The 14,465-nt window shown below is 42.4% G+C and overlaps 1 protein-coding gene across 6 annotated transcripts in view; it reads left to right on the top strand.

Annotated features, from left to right (window-relative positions):
* PSD3 (pleckstrin and Sec7 domain containing 3) overlaps positions 1 to 14,465 on the top strand; it is a gene marked incomplete at its 3' end in the record, with an annotated part of 568,898 nt that overhangs the window by 151,903 nt on the left and 402,530 nt on the right. Inside the window, exon 1 of one of the 6 annotated variants that reach the window (XM_081269549.1) lies at positions 11,014 to 11,176. The exons of the other annotated variants lie outside the window; for them this stretch is intronic. Coding sequence (XP_081125675.1) covers positions 11,156 to 11,176 — 21 coding nt within the window. The 5' untranslated portion in view covers positions 11,014 to 11,155. Of the gene's footprint in view, positions 1 to 11,013; positions 11,177 to 14,465 lie in introns of those variants that run through there. 6 annotated transcript variants of the gene reach the window in all.

Raw genomic sequence — 14,465 nt, 5'->3', positions numbered from 1 at the left:
TCCCACACATAAACAAATTGATTTTTATTTTTTATTTTTTTACAAATTGATTTTTCAACAAGGTAATTAAGTGGTGAAAGGACCATCTTTTCAAGAATGTCAGTGAAATGATTGCGTCTCCATATGGGAAATAGGAGCTTCTGTCGCCAACTCATCATATATAAAATCAACTTGTAATGACTCATTGATGTAAACATGAGATCTAAATCCATAACACTTTTAGAGGCAAACATAATGACATTGCATCAGGCAAGATTTCTTAGCTAGGACACAAAACACAAATCATAACAGAAAAAAAAAAGGTAGATTGAACATGGTTTAAATTAAAACCTTTTTCTCTTCAAAGACACTCAAGGAACCAAAAAGGCTAACCAAAGACAATGAAAAAATATTAACAAAATACCTGTCAGGTGCAGAACTTGCATCCAGGATATATAAATTATTCTTACAACTCAGTAATAAGACAAAAAAATCCATTTTTAAAAAATAGAAAAGCCAGGGGGTGGTACATGTCTAAAATTAAAGTTTTTTAGGAGTCTGAGGCAGGAGGAGCCCAGGTTAAAGGCCAGTCTCAGCAACTCAGTGAACCCTTTCTCAAAATAAAAAATAAAAAAGGCTGGGATATATCTCAGTGGTAGAACACTTGCATTGCATGTGTGAGACCCTGGGTTCAATCTCCAGTACTGGGGGGGAAAAAGAATAAATGGACAAAAAAGGAGATATAAATTGAGAATAAGCACATGAAAGGATGCTCAATAGAATAAGTCAAATGCCATTGAAACTCCCATGAGGTACTACTGCACACTCAAAAGTCTAAAGTTTTTGTTTTAAAATTGACAATATCAAATGTTGGCAACGATGAACACTAGAATTCTCATATCTTGCAGATGGGAATGCAAATTAGTGTAAATAGTATAGCCACTTTGGAAAACTAACAGATTAAAAAAAAAAAGTAAAGTTAAACATACATTAACATATGACCCAGCAATATCACTCTAGGGAATTCTTTTTCCAAGAAAAAACATATATGCGCAAAAAATTGAATATGGAATTTCATAGCATTTTATATCATAGCCGGAAGATGGACACAACACAATTATCTATCCACTGGTGAACTGATAAATTCTACACAACAGAGTACTCTTCAACAATAGACAGAAATGAGCTACTGATCCATATGTATAGACATGGATAAATCTCAAAAGCATTATGCTATATGAAATATAGCCAGACACAATAGATTTCATGCTATACAATTCCATTGATATGAAATTCTGAAAAAAAGCAATACTGGGTAAGAGTAAGCAGGGAATTGATTGCACAGGGCTTGGGAGTGTGTGTGTGTGTGTGTGTGTGTGTGTGTATGTGTGTGTGTCTGTTGGGGAGAATATGAAGGTTAAACATCTGGATTGGGGTGATATCCACACAATTCTGTATGTTTGCCAAAGCTCATCAAACCATACACAAAATGGTTTTACAGTGTGTAAATATAACTTCAATAAAGTTGATTTTGAAGGGGAAAATACAACTTTTCCCTGGGGCTCCTGAATGTGGATTAATATAAACCAAAAGACCAACTATCTGGATTCATAGAACTTAGAAGTAAAGTGACTCATAAAGCCCACTCCATCAGAATTCAGTCCTTGGAATATGTCACCTGTTGCAGGTGACAAGCAATTATATCCAGGAAAGTCTTTAATGCGAGAGATTGGATAGGTTTCCTTCCTTTCAGAAACACTTAAATTTAGAGATTTTTCAATGTCCAAGTTCATAGGGCACATATTTTTGATGAGAATTCCATTTAAAATTCCTACCTATTTTGTTTGCAAAGCTTTCTCTCTTTAGACCCACCAAAATAAAAAGAATTCTTAACATGCTATTCCAGCCCAAAGTAAGGAGAGAGCAAGCATTCATTCATTCATTCTTCAGTGACCATTTATTGAGCACCTCCTATATACTAGGCAATATGTTTAGTGCTGGAGCAAAGTGGTCTCTGCCTTCTGGAAAGCTCGGTCTAGCCTGGGCTTCTTGGAGGTCACACTTCAGAACATTTAGAGAGTCAGCTTTGGGGATTTATCATTGTCACTAAAGACTTGCCCCCAAAACTGCGAGGTTCATGAATATATAGATTGCTTTTAATTGAAAGCTCTTTACATCCTGGAATGCTGAAAATTGGTACTCAGGAAAGTCAGTCTTCTCTGTTCATAGAAGAGGAAACAGAAGCCTGATAACATAGAGGTCCCATGTTTCTCTATTCACACAACACTTCTGACACCTAAAGTGAGCGGGGATTTTTGACACTAATCAAGTCCTCAATTCTCTCCCAAATGAATGCCCTACAATCCAAATCAATGCTGACAGTATCTACCTAGAGTAAGTGCCATGTCCCGCAAGCTAAAGGGCTCTGTCCCCTGAGATCACCTCCACATCAGAGGTCAAGGGCAAGTCCCAGGTTGCCATCTGTATTTCTGACCAATCCATTATAACTTGGGGGTTCCCACACCCCCTTCCTCAGTTCGATAATTTGCTAGAATGGCCCAGAGAACTCAGGAAGGCTCTTTACTTTTGTTCACTGGTTTATTGTAAAGGACAAAATTTAGGAACAGCCAGGTGAAGCCCTGTAAGGCGGTGGCATGCAGCGTTTCCACGCCTGTTCTAAGCCCGACACCCTCCTCGCACTCAGTGTTCTCGACCCTCAAATTCACAGAATCTCTTTCCTTCAGATGTTTCCGTTCAGCTCTATCTCCAGGCCCGCTCCCCTTCCTGGGCAGCAGGTGGGGCTGGAAGTTCGGACCCTCTAATCACTAGATATTTCTGAGGACCAGCCCCAACCTGAAGCTGCAGAGGGGCGTCACCCTAAATCACCTCATTAGCATAAACTCAGATGTGATCCCAAAATGAGTTCCTTCAAGAGTAACAAAAGACACTCTTATCTATCACTCATGAGGCCCAAGGGTTTTAAGAGCTTTGTGCCAGGAACCAGAACAAAGACCAAATGTATTTCTCATGGTCTTTGAGAAAGACCTGGCTCACTGTGAGCCAAGTGGGGTCCTTTCTGTCCCTTGACACTCTGCTCAGCGGGAGATGGCATTCACCTCTCCCAGCCCTGTTGCTATGCTGGGCTGTCCTCTTGGAAACACTCCAGGGTACTTTTCTAATTCCAAGGCACAGAGCCATAGGCAGTTTCCCTAGGTCATTTCTACCCTGGAAGAAAATATTACAAGTGAAATGCTTATTTCAGCAGAGAAACGTTTTCTATGGAATCCCCCTTTGAAACAAATGCTTTTGAAATCCTGCTCTTCATTCTTTGAATAACCCTGAAAATGTGATTTGTTGTTTGAAGGAAACAGGGACTTTTTTTTTTCTCAAATATTTTCAGGAATTGTTTTGATGGTAAAGCATTTTTTGTTGGAGTGGGAAGATACAGAGAGGCTTTTAAGGGTGAAGGAAACAGGAAAGCAGCTGTTAACTATGTACCTGTATAAAGATTAGCATTTATTGATCGGGTAGGGTGTTGGGGATTAAACCCAGGATCTTGCAAATGCTAGGCATTTGCTGAGCTACACCCCAACCCCATTTTTGTTTTCAATGATAGTGGGTACATAGTACAGTTGCTCTTCGATTTACCGTAAACCCATTGTAAATCAAGAATATGGTAAGTTGAAAATGCACTGAATATACTCAATTTATTGAATATCCTAGTTTAGCAACAGAGTTCATTATAGAATATCTGTCATTTACCCTCATGATCGCTTGGCTGACTGAGAACTGTGACTTAATGCCTCTGTCCAGCACTGTACCAAAAATCCCTAACCAAAGAAAATATTGAAGTCCAAAATTTAGAATTTCAGGGATGAAATTCTCAAATTTTCTACTGAATTCATATCACTTTTTTAAAAACCAAGATAAAGTAAAAAAAATCATAAGGGAACGGTTGTAGGAACAGACAAGGCAAGGCACCAAAGATAGCAGGAAACAGTGTTATTTGGCTGCAGCCAGGTTCAGAGGGCACAGCTTTTGCTGTAATCAATGAATCCCCTGAACCCCGAGTTCAGGTAGTTTCAGAGTTTTATACCCAGCATGTAAGGGGAGGGGCTCAGAAGTTCACAGTCTGCAGAAGTTCACATAAAAGCACCTTTTTCTTTCACTGTTCTGGGCAAGTTAACCCTTCAAGGACAGCACCTGAGAAGGGGAGAGCTTCTTCTCCCTTTCTTTCCTCCCTCTGCCAGCTGTTACCACGGAGCCCAATTGGTAACTTCTCTTATCTTAGAAATATAGACATCTCTGTGAAGCCAGAGGCCTTGTTTACACATTTCTACAAACTACTATATTAGAAATATGTTTGTGAAAAACTAGTAAGGGGGTGTCCAGCACCTGGAGTGCTGATTTCTTCCCGGCCAGTGGCCAAGTAAAACAGGGCAACACGAAAATAGGAAGTTTATTTACATTGAACTCTTTTGTAGAAACTCTTTTGCTGACAGTCCTGAAATCAGCCATGGTGAAGATTTCTGGAGAAGCCCAGTTAAGACTTTTCTGTGGAGAAAGGGGGGGCCACTACAGGATCATCACCAGTCAGGAATTGTCTGAACTGTATGAAAAAGCTTTACACTCTAGGAAAAATATACCAGCACAAGGGCATCTTTGGACCAAATTTTCTCTTGCCATTTAGAGATTACAGTGCCTCCAATGTGCCCAACGTGGAGAGACAGTGCTGTTCTACAGAATCCTTTGCATTGTGGGAAATGTTCTCCATGTGTACTATCTAAACATTACAACCAGTGGCCCCCTGTGACCACAAGCACAAATCAGCTTGAGACAAAGTGAGAGACTGCTAGAATTATAGGCATAAAATACGCTCTCCTCCATTCTTCTTGAAAATTATAAAAGAGTGTTGATTGAAAGAGAAGTGGTGATTTCAGGATGTAGGGAGAAAGCAGAATTCAGAAACTGTTAACTGAAAACTTTAGAGAGGAAAAACTTTCATGTCAAAATAATTTGAAAACAGTCCATGAAGGAACAAGTATTTGTTTTTCTCCAACACTAATTATTCATTTTCAGTCTCTGTCGTGAGCCATCCATGGGCTATGTGTGTGAGCTATGCACATTTGAGCTTATGGGAGGACTGGCCTGTCGTTGCATGCTTTTGGGGCTGTGCAACACACGTGTGCCCTTTCCTCTCGCTCTGCCTGTGTTCCACACGGCATCTGAGATGGGTGTGATTTGCTAAGATGTCAATCAATCTACTGACCATAACTCATCTTGAAGCTAGATTCAACCCCCTGAAACCTGAGCCCTTGCCTTATTTGGAAAAAACATTCCATTGAGCCTCCTTTTGCGTCTTCCTCCCTATAAAAATAAAGATAATTCAGGTGCACGCTCTCTTGCCAGCGGACCCCAGGGGTCTTGGAGCCATCCCTGATTCCTGCAAAAGGTATTTCTGTGTATTGCATGCTTTCTTCACTGTTTTCTTAGTTATTGATGTAGCCAGCTCTTGTGACCTCAGCACAGGTCACTAGCCTGATTAACTGGAGATACGTCTCCTCTGCTTGTTCTTTTCATATCCTAACGTGTCAGTGTTGGAGAACACTGAACTCTCCTCTTTACTCTTTACCATCGACTCCTTTGGTGATCTCATTCAGTTTCACAGGTATATACACCATCTCTATGCTCACATCCAAATGTGTATCTCCAACATCTCCCTCTTCTGAATTCTGTTTCACATTTTCAAAGGCTAACTCATCATTCTGCCGGATGTGTGAAAGGTATCTGTACTTAACATGTTCAAAACTGAGGTCCTGACTCCCCTCCCCAAACTTCCAAACTTGCCCCCCCCCCCCGACCACCCCGGTCCCCTCTGTATAAGGGATTGAATCCAAGGCCTTGCCCAAGCTGAGCAAGGACTCTATCACTAAGCTACTTCCCCAGGCCTTTTATAAAAATTTTGTTCTCAGACAGGATCTTGCTAAATTGCCTAGGCTGGCCTTGAACTTGCATACCATTCCTCTGAACAAAATCTTCCATGGGCGGTTAAAAATCCAGATCCTTCCACCAGCCTATAAGATCCTGCACATCACAACTCCTGCCATTCCCCTGGCTTATTAAGCCCTGACCACCTTGCTGCGCTCTGCACACACCAGGCAAGACCTCAGGGCCTTTGCACTTATAGTTGCTCACATATCTGCATGGCTTTCATCCCTCAGCCCCTTTAGGTATTTACTCAGAATTCACCTTTTCATTGAAGCCTTCTTAGAATAACCTTTGTAAGCATCCACTCTTACAAGCATCCATCAAGTGTTTTTCTCCAAAACACTTGCTGCCATATAACATCCCATATACTTACTTAGCTTGCTTATTTTATGTTTGCCAAAGCCCATTAGACTGTAAATTCTGTGAAGGAAGAGACTTTTTGTGTGTTACTAAAGTCAATAGATGTTCAATAAATATTTGTCACATGAATAAAAGAAGAACAATGCACAGGGAGGATAATAAAAATGAGTGGAAACTTTTATTACATGTGTATATTACTACATAGCCTTATTTAGGTCATGGGGAAAAGTTGAGCTGAGTGGACCTTAAGCCTTGGGCCACCCTCTGATCTAACACTGCCCACTCACTACAAAGTAGACAGGATGCACTCCTTCCTCTTTCTTCCCTCACTTCTCTCTCAGTCACCTAAGCCCACTAACATTTTTGCTCTTTGATTCTTGGCTCCCATTCCTCTTACCCATCCAGCATCCATCCAATAATCAGTAGGGTACCCCAGGGCAAATGTCACTGTGAATTTTGTCTCAGACATCACCTTGGGCTATTGAAATTCAAGCACAATCTGATTTTTAAGTAATACTATATCTTTGTGTCTGAGATACTGGAAAACATCAACAGTTATTTATTGAGCCCCTGCAGAAGGCCAGGCCCAGCATTAGAAGCTAGAAATATGACAATAAATAAGACTTAACTATATCAATGGTTTGTATACAGTTGGTGTATGAGTCATAAAGCATTCTGTCTGCACTGAAGCATGTGTGGAAGGCGTTCTAACTGAAAGTACTGTAGGAGTTAGAGTTGTTTGTGACTTAAAATAAAAAAAATCTTTTTCTTTAAATGCATATTCTAAAAATCTTGGATTTGAGAATCCAAATAATAAAGGGAAGTGATAACAGATCATAATGAGAAAATATTTACATTTCTTGTTCATTTGGTATGAAATAACTCACATCTATGAAATGACAAAACTCACAACAGAGATGAACAGAAATAAGTTAATAAGTTCCAATTTTTAAAGCATTTACCTGAATCCTGGGGTGTGGATGTTTTCACTCATCCTAGTTTAGTCTTGGATCAATACCTCTAACATTAATCTCAGAACAAAAATCCAGGTGGCTCCACCTACATCTTTTGCGAGATCCCTTTCTGCTTCATGTCTGTTAACATCCCCAGGATTCATGTGCAAGTGCACACACACACGCATCTGTATCTCACAGCAGTGCAAAGAACAATTCATAGAACTCTAGGACTTGCGGCCTAGGACAAGGAGTGGACGATTTGAATATTTCACTTGATTCACTTTTATTGAGGTAAAATTTATATACAGAGTAACTGACAACTTCTAAGTGTGAAATTTGATGACTCTGATCAATTAACATCATCTGAATAGAACATTTGTATCATGTTAGAAAGTTCCCTTATGCCTCATTAAAAAATCCCAGCGCTTTAAATATTAATCACTGCATAAAAACTCTTGAAATTCTACTGTTTATATGAAAGAAACTTGCATAGTTTTCTAAAATTTGACAATACACCAAAGGTGAGTGAGTGAGTGTGTGTGTGTGTGTGTGTGTATTCCCTGCCCCCCGTGACTAGGGATTGAACCCAGGGGTCTTTTACCACTGAGCTACATCCCCAGCCTTTTTTCAATTTTTATTTTGAGACAAGGTCTTTCTAAGATGCCCAGGCAGGTCTTGAATATGTGATCTTTCTGCCTTAGCCTCCTGAGTCACTGGAATTCAGATGTGTGCCCCAGGCCTGGTCAAAGTGTATATACTTCCAGGAGCGGTGGTACACGCTTGTAATCCCAGCAGCTCAGGAGGCTCAGGCTGGAGGATCATGAGTTCAAACACAGTCTCAGTAAAAAACAAGGCGCTAAGCAACTCAATGAGATTCTGTTTCTAAATAAAAAACAAAAAATGGCTGGTTCAGTGGTCAAGTGCTGGTGAGTTCAATCCCCAACACCAAAAAAAAAAAAAAAAAGAAAGAAAGAAAAAGAAAAATATATATACTATTAACAACAATGAATGTGAACATGGAACTTTCTTAAAATGTCAGTAATAATAATAATAATAATATCAACCAATCCTGCTAGAGGAAAAACTGGGCTTTCTAGTTTACTTATAGAAAATGATGGTACAGAATCATTCTACTAGGATGGCTATCATAAAAAACACAGACAATAATCAGTATTGGTGAGGATGTGGACAAATTAGAACCCTCAAAGTTGCTGGTGGGATTGTAAAAATTGTACAGTCACTGCGGAAAACAATTTGGGAGTTAAAAAGAGTTATAATATGGCCTGCACATTCTACTCTTGGTAAAATTAAGAAATTAGGACATAACATCCAGATAAAAGCTTGAACACAAATATATCATTCTTAAAAGCCAAGAATTAAAACAAAAACAAAAACAAAACATACATGTCAATCAGATGATGAATGAATCAATAAAATATGGTCAAGCCACACAATGGAAAATTATTTAGCAATAAAAAGAAAGCAAGTTCTGATATAAGCTGCGACATGGATGGGATTTGAAAATATTATCCTAAATGAAAGAAGCCAGTCACAAAATGCATCATAATGATTCCATTTATACCGTGTCCAGAATAGGCAAATCTGTGAAGACAGAAAGTTTATTAACAGTTGCCAGCAGCTGAGGGAGTTGGAGGGAAAAAAGGAGTGGCCTCTAATGGGTTTAGGGTTCCTTCTTGGGATGATGAAAATTTTCTAAAATTGACCATGGTGATGGTTACACAAGCCTGTGAACATGCTAACAAAATATTGAATTGTACACTTCATATTGGGGTGAGTTGTGTGGGATGTAACAAGATTGTCAAGAGAATCATTCGAAAGAGATGACCAAGAGTATTCTACCAAAGTACACAGGGAAAAAGTATTATTTATTTTAGAAAGTTATTTAAAAGAGGAATTATGTATGTAATTGATAAAAAAAATATTGTGATTTTTCTGGATTTGGTGGCATTTGTCAACTGTTGGAAATTTGTATTTGAGACTTCTTTTTTCATTTTAAATAAATATTCACTTTTGTACCCCCACCCTACCCCCCAAAATTACACTATCTAAGCTTTTCAGTGGCCTTCCGAAGTAGAAGGATTAAATGCAGGTATTAATACATGACCGAATTCCATCTTCCTTTCCATTCCTCCCTTTGACCACCAGCAACTCAAGTCTCATCTATTCTGTAGTTTCCCTTTCTTTCCATGCACTCTAGGGCCATGAGTGGAATTAGGAGAGGAATATGGTATGGGATAAATATACACCTCTTATGCCTCTTTTGGGGGCTCTTGTTCCTCAGTTGCTCTTTGTGCCTCTATCACTGAGCCACAACCCCAGCCCCGCAGCTACATTTTCAAAAACACTTTTTTTTTTTTTTTTTTTAGTTATTGACGGACACAATACCTTTGTTTTATTTTTATTTATTTTTATGTGGTGCTGAGGATGGAACCAGTGCTTTAATCCTTGCCAGGAAAGCGCTCTACCACTGAGCCACAGCCACGGCCCCTCGCTACATTTTGTACTTACTCTTACTTCTGATTTTTTTTTTCCCAACACAATCACTAGATCCACGATTCAAGGAGGCAGTTTAGCGGCAATAGACACACAGGGACTACCCTGCAAGGTATTTACGTAAGAGAGAAGGCAGGAACCTACATATCGGCCCCTCCAGCTGGTCTGGAATGGGGCGCGTGGACTGTGGTCATTTTTCATAAGTTCATTCCGGTTCCTCTAGGGAGTGCCTTGAGCTGATGTGACAGATGTGGGTAGGACAAAGAAAAGTGGGCAACTCATGAGATGCCGCTGCGTTCTAGCTATGATCTTACTCTATGAACAGATAGCAGTTGACCAACTGGCAGCCCAGGTCTGGCCCCTTGGACCACCGGGAAACCTGACCCCTGCTCTCAGCTCTAAATTTGGCTTTGTTAGTCATGTCCTTTCTTTGGGCATCTTCTACCGGCCATGCAAATAAGACAATAAAGCTGCAACTGCAGCCCAGGACCACCATGCAGCGGGCCCCGGGGGTTTACAACCAGGTGCTTAGGCTCCACAAGCCTTGAGCTCAAAGGTGGAGTGATCTTACTTGGCTTAGACCTTCAGATTCAAAGCCGGTGGCTTTAAGGTCTTCCTGTCCCTTTCCCAGAGGAGGGCGCCTTTCCAGTCCTTGCTTTTGCAACGCGGATCAAACGCCATAGAAAAAAAAAAAAAAGGTACCCATCTGAGGTACAGCTCCTTGAAAAATGCAGTTTTTAAGTGACCTTTCGGTGCGGGACGGTCCGGAGGCAAGTCTGCGGGTGGACGGGAGCGCCTGTCCTCCGGGGCGAGAGGCGGGAAATGGTCTTTAAAGGGGTCGGCGGGTGCCGGGGAACAGAGAGGGGCGGGTCTCAGAGAGGGGACCAACGCGTGGGCGCGTGTCGCGGCGCGCATCGGGACATCGGCCAACTCGCGGTTCCGCGCCCGCCGCCCTTCCTGGGGGGAAGCACCGGCGAGAGCGCCTCTCCCCGGGATCGGGCTGGGAAGACGATTAGGGAAGGAGACAAAGCAACAGGCAGGTTTCCGCCGTGGGGCCGGGGCTGGGGCCGGCGGGGCGCGCGTGTGGCTCCCGCGGCTCGGGCGCCGCCCCCTGCTCTCCGCCCTCGCTTGACGTTGCGGCGGCCGACGGGCAGCCCTGCGGGCTCTCCGCCTCCGCCAGAGAGCGCGCCGGCCGCCGCGGGGCTCCGCGCCTGCAGCCGCTCGGCCGTCCGGGCGCCAACAAAGAGCAGCCGCGCCGCCTGTCCTCCCGCCCGCCGCGTCCCCGAGCCGCAGCCCGCAGCCGGCAGCCCAGCCCGCAGCCCGGCGGGGTCGGCGCGGCGCGGCGCGGGCGATGGAAGATGGAAGGAAGACCTGCCGCGGTGAGCGCTGGACTGCCCGGGGCGGGGGCGCGGGGGTCGCGCGCGGGGGGCCGCGATCGCGGCCAGGGTTTGATTGCCTTGTCGCAGCTCAGGAACCCCAGGACCCCTGGGGCGCTTGAGTTTGTGTCGTAAAGTCAGGTTCCGGTAACTATTTTCCTTTTTGCGCTTGCTGGCTTTGTGTGTGTAGGGGGCCCGGAGGGGTCAACTTTTTGGTGTTAAGATTTAGGGGTTTGAGTTCACCCTTCTGCTTTGGAAACCTAAGACTTGGAAGAAAAGCCTGATTACTCGTTCTTGCTTAACGATCCAAAGAAGGAAAGCTTTAAAGAGGACCCAAGGTGCCAAGTCAGCTCTCCTGTTCAGGGACTATCACGTTTCCCTGTCAGAAAGAAAGGAAAAAAAAAAAAAAAGGAAAACCAAACTTGCATCGAGCCAGCTAACAGACAAGGGAATTTATTTGGTGTAATATTCCCAATAGCTTTTAAAGACGTTCAAATCCTACTGTTTTACACGCGTTTAACTTTATCCACACATGTCAGCTATAAACCCTGGCAAATGATGCTCTGAGATTTTTTTTTTTTTTAACAGACAGGTTAACACAGGTTAGAGAATGTGGGTTTAGAATGTTTCAGTGACTTCCATAATAAATGTTTAGTTTTGTTTTTCCTCTCATGTTAAAGAATGTTGAACACCCACTAGGCAGAGGATGGAATGGGTATTAGGATTTCATTTTACAGACATCGGTTCTCCCGACAGTGGGATCCAGGATTTCCGCTCCAGAATAACTCTTGAGTGGGTCCAGGTTTTGGTGTAGGGAAGACGGAGATCTGGAAAATTCCGGTAAGTGGGATTCTGGCAACAAGTGCTGCAGTTCATTAGTTGTACTTGAGTGTATGCAAAGGACTTTGCCAAGCCTGACGGCCACGTGAATAAGACAGGGTTTCTGGTATCAAGGAGCTTGCATTCTAGTGGGAAAGACTTCTGCGGAGGTCCCCTCCAGGACCCCAGATGGAGAGAGAGGGTCCGGTCTGGGCTTGGTAATGCTCTCGGAGGAGCTGACTGTAGAGCTGGACCTTGAATGGGAGGGGTTGGTTGACTTTTTGTGAGATGTGGGGGAAAGGATGTTCCCTGCAGAAGGAGAGGAAATGCAAAACCTCTTCCAAAACGCGCTTTCCCATTCTTTCTTTTCTTAAAGTATTTACAAAGCCCCTGTTGAAATTCTGTAGTGATTGGTCAGGCAGTATTCATAAACTAAGTCACTAGTGTGATAATGGGTTAATCTCAGTCTTGGTTAAGAGGTGCCCAGGCAAAACCTCCTGAACATTAAAATGTGTATGTGCTTTGGCTTCAAGACTGGTTTGTTTGATGTTTACTTGGAATAATGTCATTTGGCAATTACAAAAGAGCACCTCTCTGGGTTTGGGTTGGATTAGGAGGTGAGTAATAGATCGTGATCACTCCCAGTTTTTAGAAATGAATTAAGACATGATTGAGGTTTAGAGGCAGACTGAAAAATAATGTGACCGGAGTGTGTGTGTGCTTTAGTGTGAATCAGGCTTCTGGAAGGCTGGTGGTCTAATGCAACCTGGAATCACCTCTGCTACAAGGGTCCGAAACATCTGAGGGCTCTTCTTGGAAAGGCTGAGCCATGTATGGAGACCTGGGTTTCCCTCCTAAGTTTTTTAAAAATTTTTAATTTTAATCTTTTTGCAGTGCTGAGGATTGAACTCAGAACCTAAGCAGGTGCTGTATCACTGAGCTATACCCCCAGGCTCCTCCCCAGTTCTTTTATAGTTAAAGGAGCCTTGCTTTGTTTTAGGGGATTATGGGATCCAGAAGAAATTCTGCAGAGCATCCATTTCATTCTCTGTGTTCAGGTCTTGACAAGCTCTTGTGATATTGTATGTCAACTCAGAGATTAAGTGATGACATTTTTTTTTTTTTTTGAAAGAGTGTGTTCTTTAGTACCTTTCCTGGGTTTCTGAGTCAAGTGACTGTCTTCCAAAGACATTTTCTACAAGCTCCAGATTAAATTGTGTTCGTTGTAATACTGTTGCAGTTTAGAGTGGACCAAAAGGATAATTTGCAGCTTGTAGTTAACACATTATTCTTAAATCCAAATTAGCACATTTCCATGCCTTATTAGAAAATAAGGTGTAACTCACAACATCAATAATGAATCTTTGCTTATGATATCTTATTTACATAAAAATAGCACATGTCCTTGCAGTACTTGTTTGTCCTACCAAAAGAAAGATTTCTCACTTTGCCCACAAGGTCAACAAACTGGAGCCCAGTTGGGGCCCAGTGGGCAAGGACTTTGTTGACACTCCAGGGCCCAGAGGTGGCTGGGCATTTTCTCTCTTGGCGACGCCCATGGGGTGAGGAAGGCACTTAGCTCTTCTCCCCTTCCTGCATATGAGAGGAAGGCTGTGGCCAGGCCAGATCACTCCTTGGGGCTTAACAGGGAACGACTGACTAGTTTGAAACTCTCCTTTTTCCCTCTGACCATAAACCAATAAAATCGATCAAATGTATATGTTAATAGGTTATTTTAAAAATTCAATTTTTTAATTCCACTCTTGGGGCGAGTGGAAAAATCCCATTTTAACCCAAGACTGGGGCACTGATGTGGTAGTTTCATTTGGGTTTTTTGAGAAGCAGCACTTTAAATTTCATTGTAAGTCCTCACTTTTGGAAAGCACGTACTTTATGTGATGTGTTTCAGTCAGCTGATATTTATTGTGTTTTCACTTGGAATTCATCCTCTAGTCCCCCTGACAGACTGTGGGGTCAGTACTGTCATCATCTCTGTCCTCTAGTCCAGAGCCGTTGAGTAATTTACTCAGGTTCCCGTGTCCAAGCCCAGATATCAGCGCGAGCAGTCCAGATTTCTTAATCTCTGTGTTTTTATGTCTTCAGCATTAGCACTGCCTGTTGCAGATATTGAGCGTTTTGGCTCTAATATTTAGAGTCTTTGGGTCGTGGAATCTGAAAATTGGATGACTAATCCATCAGCAAGCATTATTTTATAGATCTGTTTGCTTAAATAGTGAGACCAGCGTTGGTTTGGCTCAAGAGATGGAATTCTGGGGCTGGGGATGTGGCTCAAGCGGTAGTGCGCTCGCCTGGCATGTGTGCGGCCTGGGTTCGATCCTCAGCACCACATACCAACAAAGATGTTGTGTCCGCTGAGAACTAAAATAAAAAAAAATAAATAAATTCTCTCTCTCTCTCTCTCTCTCTCTCTCTCTCTCTCTCTCTCTCCCTCTCCTCTCTCTTAAAAAAAAAA

Source organism: Spermophilus citellus (assembly GCF_964194105.1).
Source record: "Spermophilus citellus genome assembly, chromosome: 16".
Taxonomy (NCBI): Eukaryota; Metazoa; Chordata; class Mammalia; order Rodentia; family Sciuridae; genus Spermophilus; species Spermophilus citellus.
Note: the sequence above shows the minus strand (reverse complement) of the source record. Positions and strands in the feature narration are given on the sequence as shown.